Below are 23,553 nucleotides of genomic sequence, written 5' to 3'. Positions count from 1 at the left end.
GAAGGAATAATCTGGGGAGCTTTCTTGTAGCTGTCTGAGGACTGTGGTGTTTGAAGAAGGTAAAGACCTTCAGCAACAATCAGTATTTCGTTTTGTACACAGGAGCATCTTCTCCTTCCCTAGTGTGTTAGTAGGGTGCTATTTGTGACGCCTCCTAAAAGATGTTTCACCTCCTTGCCAGAAATCTTGTTGATTTCTGATATGGGCATGGAGTTCAACTGGATATCAAAGTAGAGGCTAAAAAAAAAGCCAAACAAAATTAGGATGTGGCAGTCTATGATGAAAACATAATTACACTGCAGCTGGATTCTTTAATTTTCTGGCACTGGTGGCTTTAGTGTCAGAGACCATGTGTCCAGCAACTGCTCTGCTTAGCAAGTAGATATTTCCATGTGATCTTGTTTTCCATTCATGTATATATATTTTGTTAAAATGACTACTTTGGGTTCCCATTTGCTTTCTATAATGTTTCAAAATGCGTTTACAACTTTAGTTTCAATATGAACTTTTGTAATTTTTTTTTTTTTTTGTGCCTAAATTCTTTATAATCAACTAGTTGAATTCAACCTTATTTTTGGGCATGAAACTGAATGAGAAATTATCGAATTGACAGTTGAAAAAGCAGAAAAGTAGAGTTAATGCTAGAGTTTAGAAGTTCAGAATGTGAGTACTTATCATAGTTTCTCCTGCTAAAATCAGAAAGCTGAACACAACTCTGTCATTTGCTCACTTGTGTCCAGAAGAGTAATATTGTGAGATGTGTTAAGTTGACAAGAGAAGGAAAATTGATACTCTGGGAGAATGGTGTGTTGTGAGTTAAAGCAAATGGATAAAAGTGCTGGACATTGTGAGAGTGAAGAGCTGCCTTTTTTCCCCACTTGGCAGATTTCCTCCCCCTCCTTTCTAATTCTCCAGAGTTGATGATGTTCCACATGTCTGTGAATGCTCCTTCTGCAGCTCATTGCCTCTGATTGTGAACAGAGCAAGGGGTCTTCATCACAAGGGCAGGGCCAAACTTTGGGGTATCTGTGGAGATTTTTAATATTTTCTTTTTAATAGAAAGGGTGGGAAGACTGCAATTATCAGACATGACACTACAGAAATGGTGAATGGAGAGCTCAGAAGTCTTTCCAGGACAAAGTGGAACTAACAACTGTTTTGCCTTTCAAGTCCTTCCTTATAAACACTGAGCTAAAAATAGTTTTGGAAACACCCAGCTGTCCCAGTCCTTGGGAAATGAAAATTTAATTATCTGATTTATTTTTTTTATCCCTGAAATTCGAATCAGCTCAGAATTAACCTTGAACAAGACAGTACAGGAAAGGAAATAGAGTTTGAGTCAAGCCAATCTTGACAAAATACCAGTAAATTAGAAAGTATCTTTGAGTGAGTCAGTGTAAAGTGCTTGGTTTTTTATGTTCTGTATTAAAAAGCAAAATAGAAAAATAAACAAGACCAAATCTCTTCCTAAACGTGGTGGATAAGGAAGTATAAACACAAGGCTTTTCAATGTACTAGTTTTGTCTTACAATCTTGGGTTTGGGTGGGAAGGGACCTTAAAGACCATCTCATTCCAACGCCCTGCCATGGGCAGGGACACCTTCCACTGGACCAGGATGCTCAGAGCCCTGCCCAAGCTGGCCGCGAGCCTGCCCTGCTTCTCTGGGCAGCCTGTTGCAGTGCCTCACCCCCTGACAGCGAGCAGTGTCCTCTGTTAAGCGTGAGCCAGAGGGTGGAATTTGGCTGAATTACTACCAGCAGCTTTTACCGCTCTTAACTCCCTTGCCAACACGAGCAGCACCGCTTTTGCCTTTTCTGCACAGTCTGTCCGTTTTGTCGCTGTTCACTGTAGCTGTTACTACATTAAGCACTTGTCAAATAAATTAAAACGATCCAAAGACCGGAGTGATCTTCCGTGATGTGGAAAAGTCAAGCAGAAGTCAAGGAAGCGCACCGCGCCAGCACAGCCGGGACTGAAACCGCTGGTGCGGTGACAGCCCGTTAATTGTTGCCCCTGGTCTCCCGAGTTACAAGGGAAGGAGTTCAGTGGGAAAAATCCATCACTTTTACAAGGCAGCCACGCGCTCAGGGCCAGGCGTCCCGCAATCGCGAGCAGCGCCGGCTGCCAGCCGCCGCTTCGGGCCAGACTGTGCGGCTCTCCTGCAGCTGCCTTGGCTGGCGCTCCCGCAGCTCCCAGTCAGGAGAGAAGGCTGCCTGCGAGATAACTGCTTCCTGCATCCTTCAGTAAATGAGCATGGTGGTACCTAAATGGCTACAGGGATTGCTTGGTGTTCTTGGCACGCCGATGGAAGTTTGTGCAATATGCGTTTTCTTTGTAGAACCTTAGAAACTGAGCAAGTTACTGGGTTGCTTTAAAAACCCTATTAAAGCTGTTTCCATAAAAATCCCTGGCTGAGATGATGTCTTAGAAGATGTGAATAATTTTTTCAAAAATCTGACAGGAGATTGTCAGGTTGCTCTGCTAACCTTTCAACAAACTAACTTAATGTCTCGGGCAGTTTTTCTTAAACAGAAAATTATAATCTTAAAATCTCTTGCTTTCACAGGGAAAATACATGGATATTGAGTTTGATTTCAAGGGTGACCCGCTTGGGGGAGTAATAAGCAACTGTGAGTATCACTTTTGATATCAGTTATTGATATATTCACAGATTAAATATTTTGTGTAGAAAGGAAGATGGTTAAGTTATTGAAAAGATCAGCTGTGTTAATCTAATAGAATCTCTCTCCATCCTGCGACAAATTCTGCTTTTTAATTTTATTGCTGTTGTGCTGAATAATGTACCTTAGAGTAAGTGAAAACAGACTTGAAGTAAGCATGAATATTGAATTTACTGTGTTGTTTCAAAGGTGCTGAGTGATGTGTGTGAGTCTGTATATTGTCTCTGGAGCTGGTGGCAGATGCATATGGATATCTGAGGGTCTTTTTTATTTTTGAATCCCTGGAATCTGTTGTGTTACTAGGTTTGGTGGGCTTTGTGTTTGTGGCAGGTGCTGTTCTGTAATTTGCAAGGGTGATACAGAGTGTGCTGGAGATCACCATGAGATGAGTATGTTTACTTGGAACCAAAGGCATCTGTACAAATTTATACTCCTGAAAGTGTAGGAAAAGGTTTATAATGAGAGAGGATGAACAGCTGTTGAGTTTAGGGAGGCAAAGGTGGCCTTGGAGCTTGTTTTATGACACCTGTAGCAATTCAGAAATTCTGACCAGCTCTCTGTGGGGAAGAAAAAGCCTGGGAACTGAATGGCAGCCTGGAATGCTTTGACTTGCTTTTCTTTTGAGGGTTTAAGTGTAGCTTTTAAAATAAATTACTCCTCAGTGCTATATAAAGCCGTATTTGTTTGGTTTTCTTATTTTTAAAAGGGGAGGAAGAGGGCAGTGAGTGACTATACTAGGTGTCACTGACCTAGCCTTGACCTCTCTTTCCACTCAGCCAAATTCATTGCTGCTTCTAAAGATGTGACCTTTGACACCATTGGCATTTTACTGCTTGTGAAATAATGAGACTCACCCAAGCTGAGCTGTACTCTCCATATAGAATATAAACATTTTAAAACACAGTGAGAAATTTTGCACATAAATGTAGGTTTTGGCTTTTTTCAGAGGGCATGTTTTTTTCTGGACCAGGTCACCTTTTGGAACTGTGCCTGAAGAGCCTGAGTTTTGTGACAGAGTAGATCTTGAAACTCAAATTAGTCACTATAAAATGTTTATGTCTATCTATGAGCTTTGACATTTGGCAGTCAACAAAATTAGAGGCCAGACATAATATATTCATAATAACTAAATGTGAACAAAAAGGTTCTAAAAGGCTGTTACTTGTTTCTTTTTATTTCACATTCAAAATAGGTATGTAAAAATGAACCCTCCTTTTTAAGAGTGGACATTTAACAGTCTGTCTTTGAAAGTACTGCACTGAGTCATGTAATTAAAATATTGTGTCATATCAAAAGGCAATCCAAATTGCTGCTCTGTAGTTTATCTGCCCCATCAATCTCTGCATGGTGTAATTATAACATTACATGTAATTGTAATGATGTGATGACATATGTATCAAAGGGCAGACATATTTTTGGATCTATCTAAAATATGCCTATTTTAGGCATTCTTTCTGTCTTGTCACATGTAATAAATACCTTTTAGCAAGGAGATTCATTTCAATTTAAGACCTGGTGTGTAAGCCCTGTTGTGGAAAAAGATGTTGCTTGTTGAACTATGAATGCCTCATCCTTGGCAGGGTATGTCACAGGCAAATACTGAGTTCCTGTGGCAGTGTATTAATATATCTCATCTTTGATTAAATGCTTGCAAAATTTAATAGTCCATCCATCTCTCTTTAAAAGAGATTTTAAATTCTCTGCATTTTCAAAGCAAGTTGGTTGTGCTGCCTTAGATCTTTTCCACACATCTGCAGCACTGCATTGCAACACAAACTTCTTCTTCTGTGAGACATCATCATTCTGAAAATATTGAGGACCTAAATTCTTTTAGACCACTCAGAATTTACTCTGGTTTAAGTCAAAATCAGAATTTGTCTTCATAATTCATCAAACATGAAATCAAGTAGCAGTGACGTTTCCTATCTTTAAAATAGAAAGTATTCATAAATATTCTTTGATTTCTGAGTGTCTCTTGGAAGATGACATCATAATGCTTTAGTTAAACCTTAATAGTTATGTCTGACCACACTGATTTCCAAACATCAGTTAAGGCAGTGGGCTTTTTGTGCCACAGCCTGTGCCACCAAGATGTATCTCATACTGTGAGTGGCTTGGAGCACACACAGCGAACATTTGGGTTATTTTGGTGGCAAGAATGGTAAGCAAGATAAGCTACTAATTTTATCAGGCTGGTGTGGATAAGCAGAGACCCATTCGTTTGAAAGGTCTCTTTTGGAATGGCCTGCTCTGCCCTGCTCTGGAATGCTGTGCAGCTCTATGGAAGGCTGCCCACTCTGCCTGTGGTGACCCTTCAAGGAGTGGCTGATGCTGCTGTGACCTTCCCTGGGGCCATTCCCCTGGTGCCCTTCAATGAGCTCCTGCTTCTTAATGAGAGGGGTTAACCTAGGAGTGAACCTTGCACAGGATGGAGGTAGAAGGTGTAACTATCACTGCTTGTCTGCCCTGGCTGGTTTGCAGCCAGGGGGAATGTCCATCTGACAGACCCAAAACATTTAATGCGCCATAAACAAGGGTGAATCTTTTGAGTAAAATCAGAATGGAAATAATGAAATGGAAGGGATTTGTGGCATCTATGAATTCAGAACTGGCATGTACCCAAAGTGAAGATAATGCTGTGTTTGAACAGTGTAAAATCTGTGCAGTCTCATTTCACGTATAGCAGCTCAGATCTTCCAGCTGTGCTGGTTTCCAAGGAAATTGATATACAGTTACATCATCATGAACAGTCATGAAAAGAAATTGGGAATGGAGAATTTTAAATGATTGTGATTTATGCAAACTTTAAGTATTTTTCTTCAGTCAGGATTTTTTTTCCCTTTGGAGCTCAAGGTAGCATGTGTTGCATTTGTTTGATCCACCACCAGCAGGGGTGGGGGTGAGTAGGAGGGTGAAGGAGGATTACTCAGGTGTGCTGTAAGCCCGAGTTGTTCCTCCTGCCTTTTTGTTGCTTTCTGTGAAGTTCCCAGCTCATTTTCCTGATGGGTGGGAGAAGCTGGAGCCCATGTAAGGTGCTCAGTCCTGGTGCCAGCTGCCAGCCAGCCCATCCATTCCCAGGTGACCTGTTTGATGTGTACGGGGTTAGGAAATCCAGACTGCTCCTGCCAGCATTGCTAAACATGAGACTCTTGCCACCTGGGACTGTAGGCATCCCATCCCTGGTTAGGAGCAAACATCAGTCCCTGCTTGAAGGTGTGCTGCTGCTTTAGAGGGCAACTGCAAACAGGTAAATGGCATTTACACTTTCTCTCTCTGAATCGAGGCTGAGGTGTGTTTGCTCTTTGTGCCCTCCTGCAGGGCGTTCACAACCACTGCTGTTGCAGTGGACAGTCTTGTCAGCACTTATGCACTCAGAGCACTTTTTTTCCAGAGCACTTCTGAGTAAAGACAGTGTTGGAGTGTTGCTTTCAGCTGGGTGTAATATTGTGGAAATAAATTATGGAAAAGATCAATACTATTCTTAGTTTTCCATTTACTGTAACTACTTCATTAGTGAGGATGAGAGAGACGAGAATGTGGTAGTTCCTTTTCCACTTGTAATTACAGACTAATGTATATCTTATATAAAAATAGGTATGTTTGCATTTGAAGTAATAGGTGCTAATTGCAATAGCTTTTTTCAGCTCTAAAATATGACTCTGTTTCCACAGATACTGCATCAGTTTTGTACTTAAGGCAGAGTTTGTGTGCACACTTGGTTTGTTAGTTTTGTGATTGGTTCTGTGTACACTAAATTTGATGGCTGAAGGGGTTGTGCATAGTACAAAATGTTTCACACTTACAATAGTTTAAACCTTTTGAAAAGAATGGATCTCCCAATATCTTTCCCAGAATTTTTGTAAGTCTTAAATTTTCATGTTTCACCTGGAATTTCCTGCTGAAAAATACCTGGATTTTAGCATTAGGTGATCTTTTTTAATCTGGCTAAGCCCTTCAGTGATTTAATGATTAACTAGGGGACAACATTGTGCAGCTTGGGAAGTAAAGGATATGCAATGCCTCATCTGGAAAAGCCATTTTTAACCAACAAAATGTCTTTAGAATCCAAATAAAAAGAGATTAGGAAAGGGCTCTGTTTTGCTATCTTTTCCAACAACAGCATGAAAGAAATCTATGACGTTTATGTAAGGCACCAACTTTTTTTTTTAAGCTAGCAAAGTGATAATTTTGCAGCTTATTCTTTTTTACAACTTGTTTGTTCATTTTAAAAGTCAGAAGTAATTACCCACTTACTGAGAAATCTAGAGCCTGAGTTATGTGATTGCTGTTGGAAATCTCCTGTGCTTAGGGAAATATTGCACAAACTGGACAAATAGACATTATGGGAACAGAGACCCATTCTTGTTGATTTTCTTTTTGTTTTAAATCTTCACTTGTTGCAACATCTCCCTTGGTGTTCCTCTTAGCACGTTTGCCACCATTTAGGCAGTGGTTTTGCCTAAACTAGGAAGAGTTTGAGAAAACAAACTAAAAACTATATTAAACATTTTGATGAGGTCATTTTTAAACATCAGTCATCACTTGAGCAACGAGGCTTTAACACTCTAAAATTATGCTGTCATTGTCAGTGCACGTACTGCCCATTTAGTAGTTTTTGACTGACACAATTAGGGATCAGTTAATCCAAGACAACATTACTATGAATTTAGTGGGAATAATAGGGAAAAGTTAATGAGAAACTTTTTAATCTGTGACTTCTATTGATAACAGCTAGATAATCAAGGTAGGAAAAGAGAAAATGTCATGTGGCTGTAGAAATAAGCTGCTGTGACCAGAACATGTTCTGTAACTTCAGCTGAGCAACTAAAAGGCTCCTTTTCATGGCCAGTTGAAGAGACTGTGACTAAAAGAAACTTCTCCTGGATGATTTAGAATGTACTAAGGTAGTGTCTTTTTTTGGTTTTACTGTTTACTTACTCCTTTGTTGAATGCTGATTTGATTTCTAGTATATTTAGAGAAATACAAATATCCTACATTTTTCTACATCACTCGAGTTCATGGGTCAAATAACCAAAAAAAAAAAAAAGGTGTAAATTTGTGCATTAGAGTTTGTAGAAGTATTCTGCAAAAAGATTCTCAGAATCTTTTTTTTTTCCTTTGTTTTAAGTCAAATTGTTTAGTAAGGTGCTTACGGAGATCTCTTGCATTTAAACAGTGATATCTAGGAATAACAAAAAAATCTTCAGAACCTGAGGCCTGTAGCTTGATTTTGAGTCGTCTGAATTGATGGATAATCAGACAGAAATATTTCCAAGGTTGAACTTTTCCAAGGCAATTTTGTTTTTCCTGTTGCTTTGGTGCAGACAACAAGTAAATGTTCCTGTTGAAGCAGAAGCACTGTTAGATAATGCAGAAATATTACCTAACCCATGAACACACCATGTGCTGATAATTCTCTGTAGCCCTATACATAGTTCACATAGACCATGTAACAAAATGTAATTCAGAGAGAACCACCCAGGGGCCACATGTAGCTTTGTCTTTCCTCTCTGGAGTGCTTGATCCACAGGACTGGCAGTTCACACAAAAGTTACTGCCAGTGCAGTGGTTGCATTAAGAAAAATATGTGTGATTTTGATTTATTAAAATGCTAATTAGGGCAAACAGAGGGAAGAAGTTTCCTGAAGAAGTGGGCAGATGGCCTTGATCTGTCCTACGAGTCTGATTTCAGCCTGCATGTGAAGAGAAAGAAAAGGAAAAAAAACACCAGTGAACACAGATCTGAAAAAGAATTTGCAGCAGCTGCTTTGTTAAGGAAAACACCTGATTTTCTGACAGTGACTGCTTTATTCCTCAGTTATGAAGGCTGACAGAATATGAAATGTTAGGACTTTTGAAAACTTGATTGTGAATTGGTTAAATTTGTTGCTTTTAAAAATATGTAAATAAGATAAGCTGGTGAAAAAAACAATTATCCTCCTAAACATAACTAATTTGACATACATTCAGGAACCTGTGTTTTAAATCTGCTGAAGGCATGCATAATTGGTAGGCTTGCATACAATATTTTGCCAGGATGTGTAGCTGGCCTTTCATGACAGCATTTGAGTAAATTTATAGGTAGAATATTTTGAAACCCAAATAAGCCAAACCACATTGCTTCAGTACCCTTTGAGAATACAGCCATTTCCTGACGTGTGTGTAGCCACTGTGGGAGCTGAAGTTGTTTATTTTTTTGAGATTAAATTTGGCCGCGATCTGTTCCAACACTTGCCTGGAGAACCTTCACAGCCAGCACAGCTCTGCCTGCTGCTCCCCTTGCCTTTCCCAGCCCAAATACTAACACTTGGATGGGGGATCAGCCTCTCTCAGCCTGTAAATACTTGAAACTTGTCCTACTATCAGCCAATCAGAAGATTAATAATACTGTCTGAATTTTGTCACTGTTGTCACTGGCTAATTATTGGAGCAGAGAGTCATTTTTGAACCTGACTTGCTATAGCTTGGGTGGAGGAGGGACTCCGAAGACTTGTGTAATTTTGTGGGTTGAAGTTACTTTAGACCCTTCCGAAGGGTCTTTATTTCCTCTTCCATGAGAAGGGAGGTAATTACAGTGGGCAGCACAGGCACTGCCTGTAGCCAGTAGAAATAGGAATACATCTGTTGCATTCTGTTCTTGGAGGGAACCCCAGGACAGATCCACCCCCCTCTGGCCAAGCCCTGCGGTGCCAAGGGCTCCCCAGTTGCTCCTCCATGGTGGACTGGGGTGAGGGGGTTGCAGCACAAGGGTTGCTGGCCTGAGTGCCACCTCTGACTTCCCAGACTGCTGCAACTGAACAGCTCCATTTCAGCAGGAATGGGAATCTGAGAAAAGGTGTTGGAGAATACACCTCAGGTATTCCAGCAACGGGAGGTGTTAAACAACCCCATGTCATGACTTGGCTTTTCCTGTGTCTTACCTTTGTGAAACCTCATCTCACTTTGGGGGTGTTCTGAAGGGTGACAGTTCCCTTTGGGAGCGCTCTTCTTCTCTGAGCACAGGCTTAGAGAGCACTGAACCCCCAGTCACAGAGAGATGTGGGGGTGTGTCATGGTGGTGCAGGGGGAGCTCCTTTGCTGTGTGCCTGGAATGAGGCACTGGATGTTTCTGTCTCCATGTCATTGAATATATGTAGCTTAAGAGAAACACATGGGAATGATGTGTTTGCTCTCTGGAAAAATGTAGTTGTACTAATGAGAAAAAAAATTAAAACCCCTAAGTTTTGTTCAAAACCAGCAGGTCACACTGGTACCTGTCCAGACGTTCTCTTACTGCATTCCTCTTCCTTCTCCTGGGGTGCTGTGACCCACAGCCTTCCAGAGCACTGCAGTCTGGGCAACCTTTGAATTGTCACCTCTGTGATAAATAGGATGTTGAGTCTGAAGTGATTGCAGGGTGTCACAAGTCAGTCTGCTCATGCTGCCTGCCCGCATTCCTGCCCTCGTGGGCAAAGCTTAGACACGTGCCTGTCTCTGAAAACAGTCTTCCTGTCAAGCTGCTCCATCAGTGCAGTGATGCTGTTCAAAATGCTGTTTTTCCATTTCACTTTAGGTATATCAGGATGGAGCTCCTGTCAGCCCCAGTGGGAATTATTTCTTAGTGTGATACACCTGAGGATCACAAAGTTCTGCACGATTATTCAGTTTAAGTGCTTTCTTTATTTGGGCTCTCCTTTTCATTTACCTATCTTTCATGCACTTAGCCTGGAAACATTTTGCCTCTTTTCAAACTTTCACCCATAGAGTCATCCTCACCAAATCTTAATTCTGTGGTGGTACTGTAAATCAGTTAATACCTTTTGAGCACATTCCCTCCCTGATGTGAATTATCTTTGCAGCTCATAGACTGCAGCCTTTACCAGAGCACTGGGCTTGACCCTAGCTCAAAGAGATGTTGGAGAGCCATGATATTCTGTGATAAGGTTCATACTGACCATCTCCTGGTTTGCTGATGGTGATATAAGGTGATGAAGTAGAGAATGATGGAGGGTTATATTCATTTTAAAGGGTTTTGCTCCAGCAGTCTGTCTCTGACCTGTGAGATTTTTGCTTGTTTGTTTAGATCTGCTAGAGAAGTCTCGTGTTGTTAAGCAGCCAAGAGGTGAAAGAAACTTCCACATTTTCTATCAGATCCTGTCTGGTGCATCGGAAGAGTTTCTCTGTAAGTGTTGCCCTTCTGCCCTGTTCAGATGTGCCTTTTCTTTATATCTAATGTGCTATTCCATGTACATCATCTTTTGTGGGAAATGTGATATCAATTAATTTTTCAAATTTTTGGTGGTAGTATCATTGGTAATACCTGAAGGGCACATGCGCTTTGATGTTATCCAGATACCTGAGTCAGGATTGGCTTAACAATGTATTATAAACAAATTTGAAAACCTGTTCTTATTCAGAAGGCTAATAATTAAAAGATCTTTGAGGAAAATCCAATAATAACAACCTATTCCTGACAATGCTGATTCTGGGATAAAATTGCTGCTAACGAGAATGCTTTTACTAATGATATTTTTACTTGACTTATTAGGCAAACTCAAGCTGGAGAGGGACTTCAGCAGATACAACTACCTGGGCCTTGATTCTGCCAGAGTGAATGGAGTGGATGATGCTTCAAACTTCAGAACAGTCAGGGTAAGAAGGAGCAGGGGCTGGCAGTGCCCTCAGCACCAGTGCAGGGTTATGGCCCTTGTTGTGTCTGTTCATGCAGGGCTGGGAGGGACAGCTTTTCTGAGTGCTGGCAGTCTTCGTGCTGGGATAGAGAACGTTTGCACAGGGAAACATGGACACAACTAGGAAATAGGGTCAAGTTTCTGGAGTATTCTTATGGGAATACAAAAAGGACCAAAAAAAAAAAAATTTAAAAAAAAAATCCCAAACAAAACTCCCCCAAACCAAAAAGAAAGAAACAAACAAAAAGAAAACAAAAAAAGGAGGGAAAAAAAGTCCGGATGCCTTGGTCAGATCCTGGGAAAAGTTATATTTTGTATTGGCTTAGGACAGCAGTAACTGAGCCTCAGGGCCCAGGTGATGCTGACCAAGTCAAAAGAAAAAGAGGACTGGGATGATTCTCGAGAGGATTTGCTGTCCTGGTTTTGCTTGGTTGTATTCAGGGAAAAGATGAATACAGGGCCTTGATACGCAGTGTATGCAAATATTCATTTTAAAAGTGACTGGTCTGAGAAGACAGGAGTACCTGTTCATTTGACTGGGAAAAATTGGGTTGGGTTACAAACTAAATTAAGTGGCTAAAAAAAGTATAGCGTTTCAGAAACCCAAATACTGAATGAGTCCTAGAACGGACTGGACTGAATGCCAGCTCCATTTTCACACCTCTTGTGTGTTAAAAAACTTACTTATCTTAGCATAGGAATTATACTAAGTACTTCTAGAAGCAAAAGTGTTCATAAACTATTTGTAATTAATGCAGATAAATGGAGGATTTTTCAAGTATGATCTGTTTAAATGCAGATGCTTTTATCTCATAATTTTATTTGTCCCCTTCCAGAATGCAATGCAGATTGTTGGGTTTATGGATCATGAAACACAGTCGGTTTTTGAAGTAGTGGCAGCCGTTCTGAAATTGGGAAATATCGAATTTAAGCCTGAATCTCGTGCAAATGGCCTAGATGAAAGTAAAATCAAAGATAAAAACGGTAAGATGAGATTAGTGGTGGGAGGAAAGCCAATAATTTGTCTGAAGTCATTATTAATTTTGTCGTTTCTGCAGACATACAATATCCTTATATATGAATTAAATTAGATTGTTTCCAGAGCTCACCCTCAGGCAACCATGGGCTGCATTCTGTACAATTTCAATCATTCTGTTTGAAATTCCAGAAATGATTTTTTTTTCTCACTTTATTAACACTTTGTTCTAAAATATTAAATGGTTCTGTGCCTTTATGTAGCTGCTTGTTTTTTCTGCAGTAGAGGATTTTTGTCCTTTTGCAGTACCTCTGCCTTTAGTATCAGATTCATTTGGGGATACTTCTGCAGCTGATGTATTTTGAAAGTTCATTTTCATCTGAAAGTTTTTCATTATGAAAAGTAGTTTGCTATAAATGGAGGGAAAGTTTCCTCTCAAAAATAAGCGGATAGGAAGTGCTTTCAAAACCAGTAGCTCTGTTTCCTTGCATGGTGCATATTTTTAAAAAAATTGCTTGGCAGAGTGCTGGGGAGGGAGTGTGAACGGGGAATATTTTTGTTTAAGAGCATTTTGGGAAAAATACCACACTTCTTAAAAGCTGGTAGTTTTGGGGAAGAAGAAGCAATAATGATGAAGGATTCATTGCATTTACAGTTTGCTTTTTCTTGCTAGAACTCAAGGAAATCTGCGAGTTGACAGGTATAGACCAGTCTGTATTGGAGAGAGCTTTCAGCTTCAGGACGGTGGAGGCCAAACAAGAGAAAGTTTCAACAACACTAAATGTGGCTCAGGTAAAAAGAAGTCCTGATCTAAGAGGCAAGAATCATTTTAAATGGCAATTTTATTCTGCATGATTAAGTCACAACTGCCCCCCAAAAAACTACAGCTAAGAGGCTGCACTGAATCAACCACAAGCAGAAGTGTGTTTTTTCTTCAGTGGCTTCTCAGGGTTAAGAGATACTGGACACTTTGGTTTTGTGAATCACCTCCAAAAGGTGAGGGATAGGCAAATGTTGCAGAGGATGGAAACACAAGCAGTCCTGCACAAAGCACATGTTGTGGCAGACTGTTTTCATTTAGGGAACTGCTGTAATTCCATGGGAGCTGTGGGCCCCAGGCTGCTGAACAGCCTTTGCTGCCAGTGTGGTTCACGTCCCCAAAATGCTGCAGAGCCAGGGTGGTTGCCACGTGTGTCTCATCAGCTCAGGCTGGCAGGAATGTGCCTTCTCCAGCTGCAGCTGCTCCAGTCCCTCTGCCTAGGACTAGGATGGGGGAGGTGAGGGAGGTGAGTGTTCAGGGAGCAGCTGGAAGAGCAGGAGGGGAGCTGGATTGTGCCCTGCCCTGGTTGTGTCTGCTGGCCCAGCCAGCCTGTGGCCAGGGGGCAGAGCTCCTGTGCCCACTTAGGCACTGCCAGGGCTCCCTGTGCTGCTTTTACTCAGTTCATAGCACCTTTAGCACATGTCAGCAGCAGGAAAATGTTTGGTTTAGCCCAGCATTTATAACATTTTTCTTCTTTTTTTTCTCTTTAGGCTTATTATGCTCGTGATGCTCTGGCTAAGAATTTATACAGTCGCCTGTTCTCCTGGCTTGTTACCAGGATCAATGAGAGCATTAAGGTATTGTTGCTTTGTGCTTGTAAAAAACCAAAAAAAAAAAAAATCAATAGAGATCCTTTAAATTAAAGTGGACAGTAAAACTGTATTTGCAAATTTAATTTCTCCTGGCTGTACACCGTTACACATAAATAACCATATCACAGCTCAACAAATTGCTCTCTGCTCTGTTCTTAAGCTTATAAAAATATTCACATTAAGTGTATTTTGGGAAGCTATGCTTAACATTTTAGTTTTACAGTATTTGACAGCCTACTTATGAGATACATTCATTTTCTTGTGTCCCAAGTTTGCTATCTACAGATGATTGATTCAATGTTTAATTTTGTTCAAGGCACAAACAAAAGTGAGAAAGAAGGTAATGGGGGTGCTGGACATCTATGGCTTTGAAATTTTTGAGGTAAGACTTTTATAATGGTAATCATTTAGTGAGAGAGGTGTTATTAAAGCTTAACAGAGTTGTTCATGGATTCATATTCAGAATATATGTAATTTGACACAAGTGTGTCGTGCCTGACCAAAAAAAACTAAAACAAAACTAAAAAACCCCCACACTAGAAAAGTAAACCAAAGAGAGATGTCTTAACATGCCTGGCAATTGAACAAACAATTAGGAAAGTCAAACTTGTGTTTTTACACAAATAAATATTTATGATGGATAAACTAAATATGTTTTGTTGTGACATACATTCTGAGCATAGGAGAAACTCTGGCACTGTCATTTCTGCCCTGAGGCATTTTGTAGATGTCTTTGAACAAGCTGTGGATCCTGAGAAGGAAAAAACCCAACCACCCAATGAAAACTATATGGTTTTTTTCCTGTCAAAATTAAGCAAGGACTTATATTGCATTTCATCTCAATTCACTTAGATAAATACTCTGTACCTATTCTTAGCTAAAGATCTGTGGCTCGCTGCTGTTTGTTTACAACAGTATTTTTAGACTGGTGGTATGTTGAAACAAAACAATCAATGAGGAGTTTTTAATTGGGTTAGAGAGCACCAGGGACAGGGCATTTTCATAAATCTTGTTCTGACAGTTTTTATTAAGAGATTTATAGAGCTTGGTTGGAATCTGTATGCATTTAAACTAGAAACTCATCTGAGGAGGAAAAAAATCAGCAGAAAACATGCAATCCTGGCCCACTTCCCTACATCCCTCTTGGAAATCTGGGGAGGGTGTTTAAGCTGTGTGGAAAATGGGAATAATCCAGAAAAGAGTAACTGTTCATGTGAGGGTGGTGTAAGTTGCATTTCAGAGGCAAAACCTCCAACTGTGTGCAAATCAGAGTACCCCTGTGAAGAGGAAGAGGAAAGCTGAGAGCTGCCTCCAGGGCTTGCTGAGCGAGGTGGTGTTTGCATTAAACACAAGAGCATGTCTATGAAAATATCAGGCAAGATATTTCAGGTGGCTGAATGAGGATCTTGGTGCCAGATCTCTGGAGAGCTGGTCCTTGCAGTAGCTTTTAGGGAGCTGCCACTGGAATGGTGCTGCTGGCATCCTCAAGGCAGGACTTGTGTTTTTTAGCTCCCCTGTGTTTGCTTAGGTTAGACATGCACAAGAAGGTGGCAGACAGAGGCTTGTACATGAGCCGGCTGAAGGATTGTGTTTGTGGGATGGTGTTCCACAGACAAGGCTGTTTCTCATGTGTAATTTTCATCTTTTCTACATTCAGCCTCTCAGAAGGTCATAAGTGAGTGGCTGAGTGCAGGAAAAAAGAAAAAAAAAGCTCTTTTCACTTACCTGGCATACTGAATTACAGAGTAGCTTTCTTTAAAGTTTTAAAATAAAGTTATTTTTATAACTTTATAAAGGAGTGAATAATAACTACCCTATAAGATATAGGGTAGTTATTGTTCACTCTTTTAAATGCTGAGTGTTGGTGTTTCCTGGAAAAGGTGGGGAAGGTTTTGCTCTTGTGACTTGAGGATCAAATTCATCAGTACATTCATACAAGTTGTGACTCTCTCTCAAGACCTATGGCGAGAATAGTAGCCAAGCAGCTTGGTTCAGCATCACAGAAATAATTGAATTATTGTTTAAATCCAATTATATTAAAGCAACTAATCAATAAATAAAATTTGGACACTATGGAGCAAAAAAAGTCATGTAAAATTTAATAATATCTTAAGATTTACAGCATAACAAATACAGTGGAATTTGGAGTGTTTTGCTATGTGGTACATTTGTAAATATGATAGCCAAACATTCAAAATATTAGCTGAGGTGTAGCTAATGACAGTAATATATCCATCTAATTATAAATCAGTTAAGACCTATGACTAAGAATGTGCAGTACCCTCTTGAATCTAATTCCTAAGTCATGTTTTGATTTTCACATCTGCTCCTGAAAGTTAGAACTGATGTCAGCTCTACAAAGAATGTTTGTTGGCGAAAATGCACTTGAAAGGCTTGATGTCTAAATTTGTGCCTTTTAAACGTGCAAGCTGTTTGATGTGCTGAGGGCAGAAAGGCCTATATTAATCATGTTTCTACTCAGGGATCAGGTAAGTTTGTCATGAGTGCGTGGTCTTTGACCTGAAGTGGCCTTGTACACTGGAGACAGAACGTATCAAAACCCACAGGAGGTGTAGCAGGAGTGTTTTATATACATGCAAAATATTTACACAGGAAGCTCAATACCATTGGAATAAGAAGCAAAGAATGTGTTTATTGAAGGATGATTTTTACATTTTAATTTTTTCCTTTGTTTTTGAGGTTTTCTTTTGTTTCCTAATGGGCAGGGCACAATATTTTTTGGGCCTTTTTTCTGTTCAGGATGATTCTTTGGATCACCCTACATTTCCATGTGTAAGAAGAGTGAATAAAGAAATCCAGATTTACCATTCTGAAAGATCCTACACTTAAGCTTTTTGATGACAATAGCAGTCTTGTTCTAGTATATGTAAATTGAAGCTTTTAAATGAGGTTTTTTTCTTTATTTTTAAAAGATTAATGTATTTACTATTCACTCTGCTTTCTGCAATTAATGCTGAAGTTAATCAACAAGGGTGACTGGAGGTTTCTTGGAAATTACCAGCGAAAAGATAACCGGAGTATTGATACTGCTGGCATATACTCTTTGGGATTTGGGTTTTGTTAGTATATTTATCAAACACAAACCCTGTTTTTCAGACAAACACAAAAGCCATCCAAGAAAGTAGATATAAGGACTTGGCTGTCTAAAAATTCAGATTAGGGAATTTAAATCTATCAATAATCCTCAGCCTCTGTGGGTTTGGCAGATGTCAGCAGCGAGTTTGGCTACGCAATCCACAAAATAGGTGCTGTAAAGCTGTGTTTATTTTTGAACCCTGCTGTGCCTTTTGTGGTAAGCCAAATGCTGGGACTGAATGTTCACAGAGCGAAAGGCTGAAATTTTGGGTGGCTCTGTGTGAATTGTCTGTAGGCAAGGATTTAGGGACTATGATGAGCATGAAAAGGCAGGCTGGAGGGCTGGGCTGGTTGTGTAACTGTGCTGCTGGAGCCTGGGCAGTGGCCTGAAGCCTGACACTAATTGCTCTGAGTATGTTTATCCACATTTTTGAGCGGCTGCGTGCGCCGTCAGTGTGCAGTCTAGACTGTCATTTGAGATGGGGTAGGGATGATGGCTGGTGGCACCAGGAGTTTTAGAACCAGCTTGATTCCAGGCTTCCTGGGGTAGGTTTGGGGCTGTTCCCATTTTATTCCATGTTTGGGTGTGCATTTTTGGGCAGAAAGCCGTTTCTGCGTCTCTGCAGGGTGTTGGGGCGGGGTCCTGGAAGGGAGGGATTTGTGATCAAGCACTGAAGGCTGTAGGAGGCAGATGATGGGGGCCTGGCAGGGCTCAGCAGAGATGAGCAGAAGGCTCTCTCCATTTGCTTTGGGTGTTGAGCTTCCTGTTGTGTACATTTCCTGGGGAGACAAGAAGTAGGGAGTGTAAAAACGAATGTCACGGAGCGAGTGTGAGCATTTCATCCTGCTCAACCCTTCAGAGATGGAAATGTCTGTCTGTGCTAGTTGGCTGAAAGGCTTTATTCTGAATATTCAGGCACCGCTTTGCAGCTGGTCCATATGATGAAGTTAATGATTTGGAGTGCAGTTTTATGGAAGTTAACACTGCCAAACAAGGCTTATTGTTGAAATTTGCCAGGCTTTGAGAAGACAGTTTGAGAGTGTGAGTACTTTCTGCTCAGTCCCGTGGTGGAGCAGTTTGTTCCATGTATTTTAGCCTGACAAGAAACTGGGATGCACTGGCGATAGAGCTGCAGAGAGGGACTGGTTCCATTTGGCTGACCAGAGTGCTGTGACTGCCTTGTCTTTGGGGACAGCATCTAACCAAATCCTTTTGCTCCAGGTGCACAAGAACAGGCAAAGACATGGCAGAATCCACCACATTCTGTGTAAAACCCACCAGTAAATAAAAATATCACCAGCAAACCAGCCAAACAAGCCACCCAGCGGTAAAACCAGGTCCATTTCTCACAGTCTGTGATGCATTTTGATAGCTCGTCCATTTTTTTTAAGCAATTAGCTTGTTTCTTGTGCACAGAAGTCCCTTGAGGTGACAGAAAGAAGCTTGGTCTTGCTGCATGTACTATGTAAGCTGTCATCTGGACAACAATAAAATGACAGTATCTCTACTGGGGGAATGTATGAAGAATGCATTTCTTCATATTAACTACTTCATAGTTGTGTTAATTGTCTGTTTTTAGAGGGAGCTAACCAAATAAAGAGCAATATTCACTGAAAATGTCTTTCTGAGGTGTTTAAGGCATGAAAAAATATGGGAGATATTTCCACCTTCCCCTTAAACCTGTACAACAGCTTGGTCCAGTTGCTGACAGGTTGCTTTGCCTTTTTCTATCCTGTTGAGTCAATGAAGGGCATTGCAATTTCAGAGCACACTGAGCTCTGAGAGATTGCTGCTGCATCAGGGTCTTCCCCCCACACCCCAAAGGATTATTTTACAGGAGAAGGGTCTAGTTATTTTAGTTATTTGCTAGCAGGACATATTAGGGAAAAAAAAATTAAAGGGGAAAGTTATTGGGATCTTATTTTATCTTAGTTTTTTGTTTTGTTTTGTTTAGTTTTTGTTTGTTTGTTTGTTTGTTTTTTATTTATTTATTTTTTTAAAATAATCTGGGAACCCTTTCTTCGTGTTCTGACTTTGGCTTTAACTCATCCATGGATATATGTTTTGTTAGTTGCCCTAATCTCCAGACCATACTTTCCAGCTGCTTTTTCTAGGCTGTCTACCTTGCAACAGATTTCCTTTTTGAAACTGCTCAATCCTTGGCTGATGCCCAGAAGTTTATCATGTACTGGCAAGCAGTAGTGCCAAAATGTGTGTACCCAGCCCTCTGCTTCTTCTGGCAAACCCCAGTCTAGTGGGAAAGAGGAGAACAGAGTTTTTAATCTATAATTGATCAACTGGCAAGTGTTTTGTGAGAGGAGCTTTACAGAGAGGGACCCTTGATTGGACTCCTAGGTGCCAGGGAGATTTTAAAATACTGCTGAAGCAATAACTTCCTTAAGTGATGGGATGCCCAAAGCAGAGATGCATCCCAGAAAGTTAAGCACCATTTAATTAATTGTATTATAACGTAACTATTTAGAGAGGCTTATTTTGCAATGTGCAATTTTATGAAGTAAATCCCATTGGCTGGCTCTTTGCAACAGAGGAAATGCTTGAAATGCTGGAGCAAAAATACACAAATGTTCTGCTTCAGGTTGTGAGAATAATGTTTTGCCCTACAGCAGCTATTTCTGTCTTAGTAGAGGAGTGGTTCTGATTATACAGCAGGTTCTTGCCTGTTTGTAATTCCTGTTGTTCCAGGACTGTGATTTATCAGGTTGAGTTTGTTGAGGCGATGGTACCTGGCTTTTCCCAGGAATCACACCTACACTGGATTCACTGGAGTTTCTTGCCCTTTTAAGTCCAAATTGGGTTCAGATCTGTGTGCCTGGACAGCAGAGCTGGGAGCACGATGGATTTCAGAGTGCCTGATTCTCTGCCTGGCACACAAAAAGGGCTGAAGTTGGCTGAGCTACCCAAATATGGAAAATGGATAATCCCCGAAGCTTTGGCACAGGTCTTTCTTGCTTCCGTGAGGTACACAGAAACATGGTTTGATTGCATGTAGTGGAATATTTGTAATTAAAAGATGTGCCTCTCTGGTTCTTTGCCTATAGAGATATTTACACAAAAGCCCAGAGCAGTCTAGTTTACAGGAAAAAAGCTTGATTGCTCAAATGTTTGTATATATAAACAGAAAAGAAAGGAATAAATGTTGATAACATACCTTTACTAAATTTGCAAAAAAAATTTGAAAAATTATTGTACCTGAGTCACGTTATAACTGGGTCATTGCTTTCTGAGATTAAAATAGTATCTTTTTTCATTTTGTTTAAATGCAATTTTCCCATTTTGCTGATTTTAACTTCCTAGCATTTATATTCCTTAGTTTCATCTCATAAACTCGTATGCTTGTGTGGTCATACATAAAACCCCTATCCCCAGACACCACAGTAGCATGTAAATTGAATTTGCTGGTTGATTTCACTCTTCACTCCACCATTCATCTCAGTGAAGTGAGTATGTTGGTCTTTTATCATCATTACTTTTGCCATCTGGCTTTTTCTCCAGGGGCCTGATGGAACTACTTGGGGTCACCTGCTTATGTTAGGAGGCAGTCAGAGACTCCTGATGCCTGGAGCTGTGCTGATATTTAAAAATCTTTGCTTTCTGGGGCTATTTGTTCTAGAGCAGAAGTATCAGTCTCTGTGTGTCTTTTTCCCTTCTCACATTGATGTAAAAGTTAATTTTAATGATATCAGCCCTGTGGATTTCAACAGTCTCATGACTTGAAATGCTGAGGGTTTTCTTTTAAAAGATGCTTTTCCTTGAAATACATCTCACGTATAATTTCAGCTGTAATGCTCACATAATGTGTTTGAAAAAATGTTGCTGGACACCTTTTTGTCAGTGTGGTTGCAGACTGAGCAATGTGTAGGTTTTTGAATTGCCTCTGAACAAGAATGGTGTGGTGAAAGATTCAGAAGGAAGAGGAGACATTGAGGAACACCTAGGAAAGTGTGACACTGAGGTGTGATATACCTAAGTCCATAGGTTTGGATCAACATCATCTGCTTGGTTTGGGAAAACAGTGGAGAGGACACAAAAAATGGAACACTTAAAGTTAGACTTTATCAGGCAGGTGAAAGTTAAGAATTTAGTCCTGCCTAATGGACAGGTACCCAGATTTCAATTTTAGGCAGGTGTCTTAGTTGCCTCATCATCTTTGGAAATTATTGGGAACTGGATACTCAAAGGTGAATTTGAATTCTATGTGGGGAGAGATCGTTAGAAAGTATCTAATGTTGATAGAAAAATGCCCTGATTTACATAATTTTTATTCAGAAATCTAATGGAGATATTTCTGCCTGAGACCAGTTTGAAGATTTTAGGCTTTTTTTTTTTTCTTTTTTAACAGAATTTTTTTTTTTCTGTTTTGCATTGGTATTTTACTGGTATAAAAATGTATAAAGTCAGCAACAAACCATATATGTCTTTTTCAGATGATTCCATGGTACACAAGTGGAATCTTTTGAAGAAGAAGCTAGGTAGAATATCAAGGACAAAAGAATATTTTCTGTAGGACTTTCAAGCACCTATATGTAATAGCTGTGGCCCACAGATAGAACTTTATAGCTAGTTTATATGATCACTTTATTTTTGCATGGAGAAGAATTTTTTTGGAGTTCAAAATTTGCTATTCATGAAATACCAACCATGGAGGTTGATAAAGAATGAAGCTGTATGAGCAAGACACCATTATTTGAGAAGCGAGAACCATGGTGAGGTAGGCTTTGATTTTTGTCAGTGAATTTTTTTACTCCTCCAAATTTAGTGTTGCATCTGATAAAAGATTCAGAGGATAAGCTGAGGCGGGTTGGTTGAGCTGTATCTATAAATTCAACATGACTTTAAGCCTAGCTCAGGTGTCATTCTGTTTTCCCAGCACCTTTATTTAATTTGAGAGACTGTGTGGTTTTACATTCCCTGAAGGTTTTATTTTGTATTCGTCTGTGCTTTCAAAGGCATAGTTAGAAATCTGCTATTAAAATGCAGGGATTGAGGTGATGCGCTCGACATTAAAAGTAGCAGATTTACAGCCTGGAAGAGAAGCTGATACCTTGAGAATATATGGTCTTTAAAAAAGGAAAAAAATTGATAGCTCTTCCTCAAATTTTGGGTGTGACTGCTCTGCTTCTGTGTTGGTCAAACCCCTTTCTAATACAAGTGGTCAGCATAAGGAGCAAGTAGTCTCTGATGGTTGAGTCCCTCCAGCCCCTGTCTCCTGAGTGGGTTTAGTGATGTACTATCACTGATATGGGTTATTCTCTACTGTCTTCTAAAAAAAAAAAAGTCAGAAGTCCTTTAGATTACTTCTAGTTCTGTTGCATATATTTTTATAAGACCTTCATTAAAATATTGGGGGGGAAACTAATTTGTGAATGTTTGTATATGTTTTGTGGAGCCCTCACATAATTAAAAATCAGAGATATTTATTAAGGGTGAATAAATGCACAACCTCTGTTACCTTTCTTTGAATTGCTTAGAGATAAACATTCTAATTGATTTATTTCATAAGGGTTTTTTAAAAACCTTTTCTGAAGTGTATTTAATTTATCAAATGTCTTCTGGTCTGCTCAGAGTTAAGTGTTTTGAGAATTTCAGTAATTTCAAACCTTTTTCCTCATTTTCTTTGCCATAATTAACTGTCTTGGCCTCGTGGTCTGTGTTATTCATAAAGAACAACATTGCTGCTGCTCTTCAATAACTTTTTTCCTGGAATAGCAATTTTCAGTGGCTTGGCAATGTCAAATAGAATTTCATAGCTCAAAGTGAGCGATTTGTGGAGAACTCTGTGGATTTTTTTTTTTTTTTTTTTTTTTTTTTTTTTTTTTTTTTTTTTTTTTTTGTGGTAAGCCATAAATATCAGAGATATACAGCAAATCAGGAAAACATCTAGCAATTACTTTAATGTATTGTTAATGACATTTTAGTTAGATGGTTTAGCTGGATTTTCTGTTCAGTTTCCATCCTCTTTTGATGACCAAATCTGTATAATTTGTGAGTGAATAGCCCTGAAGTCCTTTTAATAAGAATAACCTAGTCTTTTGGAGAAGCAGTCTCTGAGCTGGGTGGCATGTGCCTGGCAGGAGGATGCAGAGTGTGTTTTACCCTTTCTCATTGTCTGGGTGGTGTGACAGCTGGGGTCCTTTTACTTCATACCCGATATATCTGAAGTGATGGCCTTATCTGAATGTGTCAAGTAAACTTATACTCATTCTTCCTCCAGTATTCTCTGTTCCCTTCCACATTCTACTCTTCTGTTGCAGAGATTTGTATGCCCAAGGTTATAAATATGGCTTTTAGAGGCAAAAATTACCTGGTGATTTAGAGACAGGGCAATGCAAGAATGCTGTTCTGTGTTGGGCTCTGATGTGTCTCAACCTCTTGGTTTATTTGCTAATATTTAGACAGTATGTAAAGAAAGACTCATCTACAAAGACGTGATACATAACATTCATGTAGTGCTTTCCATTTTCAGTGATACAAAGAT

At 39.9% G+C, this 23,553-nt stretch overlaps 1 protein-coding gene across 2 annotated transcripts in view; it reads left to right on the top strand.

The window, feature by feature from the left end:
* Positions 1 to 23,553, top strand: part of MYO1B (myosin IB) — a 107,971-nt gene that overhangs the window by 53,901 nt on the left and 30,517 nt on the right. For both annotated transcript variants that reach the window (XM_063399881.1, XM_063399880.1), the window contains exons 7-13: positions 2,568 to 2,631; positions 10,746 to 10,844; positions 11,211 to 11,314; positions 12,189 to 12,336; positions 13,002 to 13,120; positions 13,859 to 13,945; positions 14,277 to 14,342. In XM_063399881.1, the coding sequence (XP_063255951.1) occupies positions 2,568 to 2,631; positions 10,746 to 10,844; positions 11,211 to 11,314; positions 12,189 to 12,336; positions 13,002 to 13,120; positions 13,859 to 13,945; positions 14,277 to 14,342 (687 nt within the window). The remainder of the gene's footprint in view (positions 1 to 2,567; positions 2,632 to 10,745; positions 10,845 to 11,210; positions 11,315 to 12,188; positions 12,337 to 13,001; positions 13,121 to 13,858; positions 13,946 to 14,276; positions 14,343 to 23,553) is intronic.

Source organism: Prinia subflava, chromosome 6 (assembly GCF_021018805.1).
Source record: "Prinia subflava isolate CZ2003 ecotype Zambia chromosome 6, Cam_Psub_1.2, whole genome shotgun sequence".
NCBI classification, from domain to species: Eukaryota; Metazoa; Chordata; class Aves; order Passeriformes; family Cisticolidae; genus Prinia; species Prinia subflava.
Note: the sequence above shows the minus strand (reverse complement) of the source record. Positions and strands in the feature narration are given on the sequence as shown.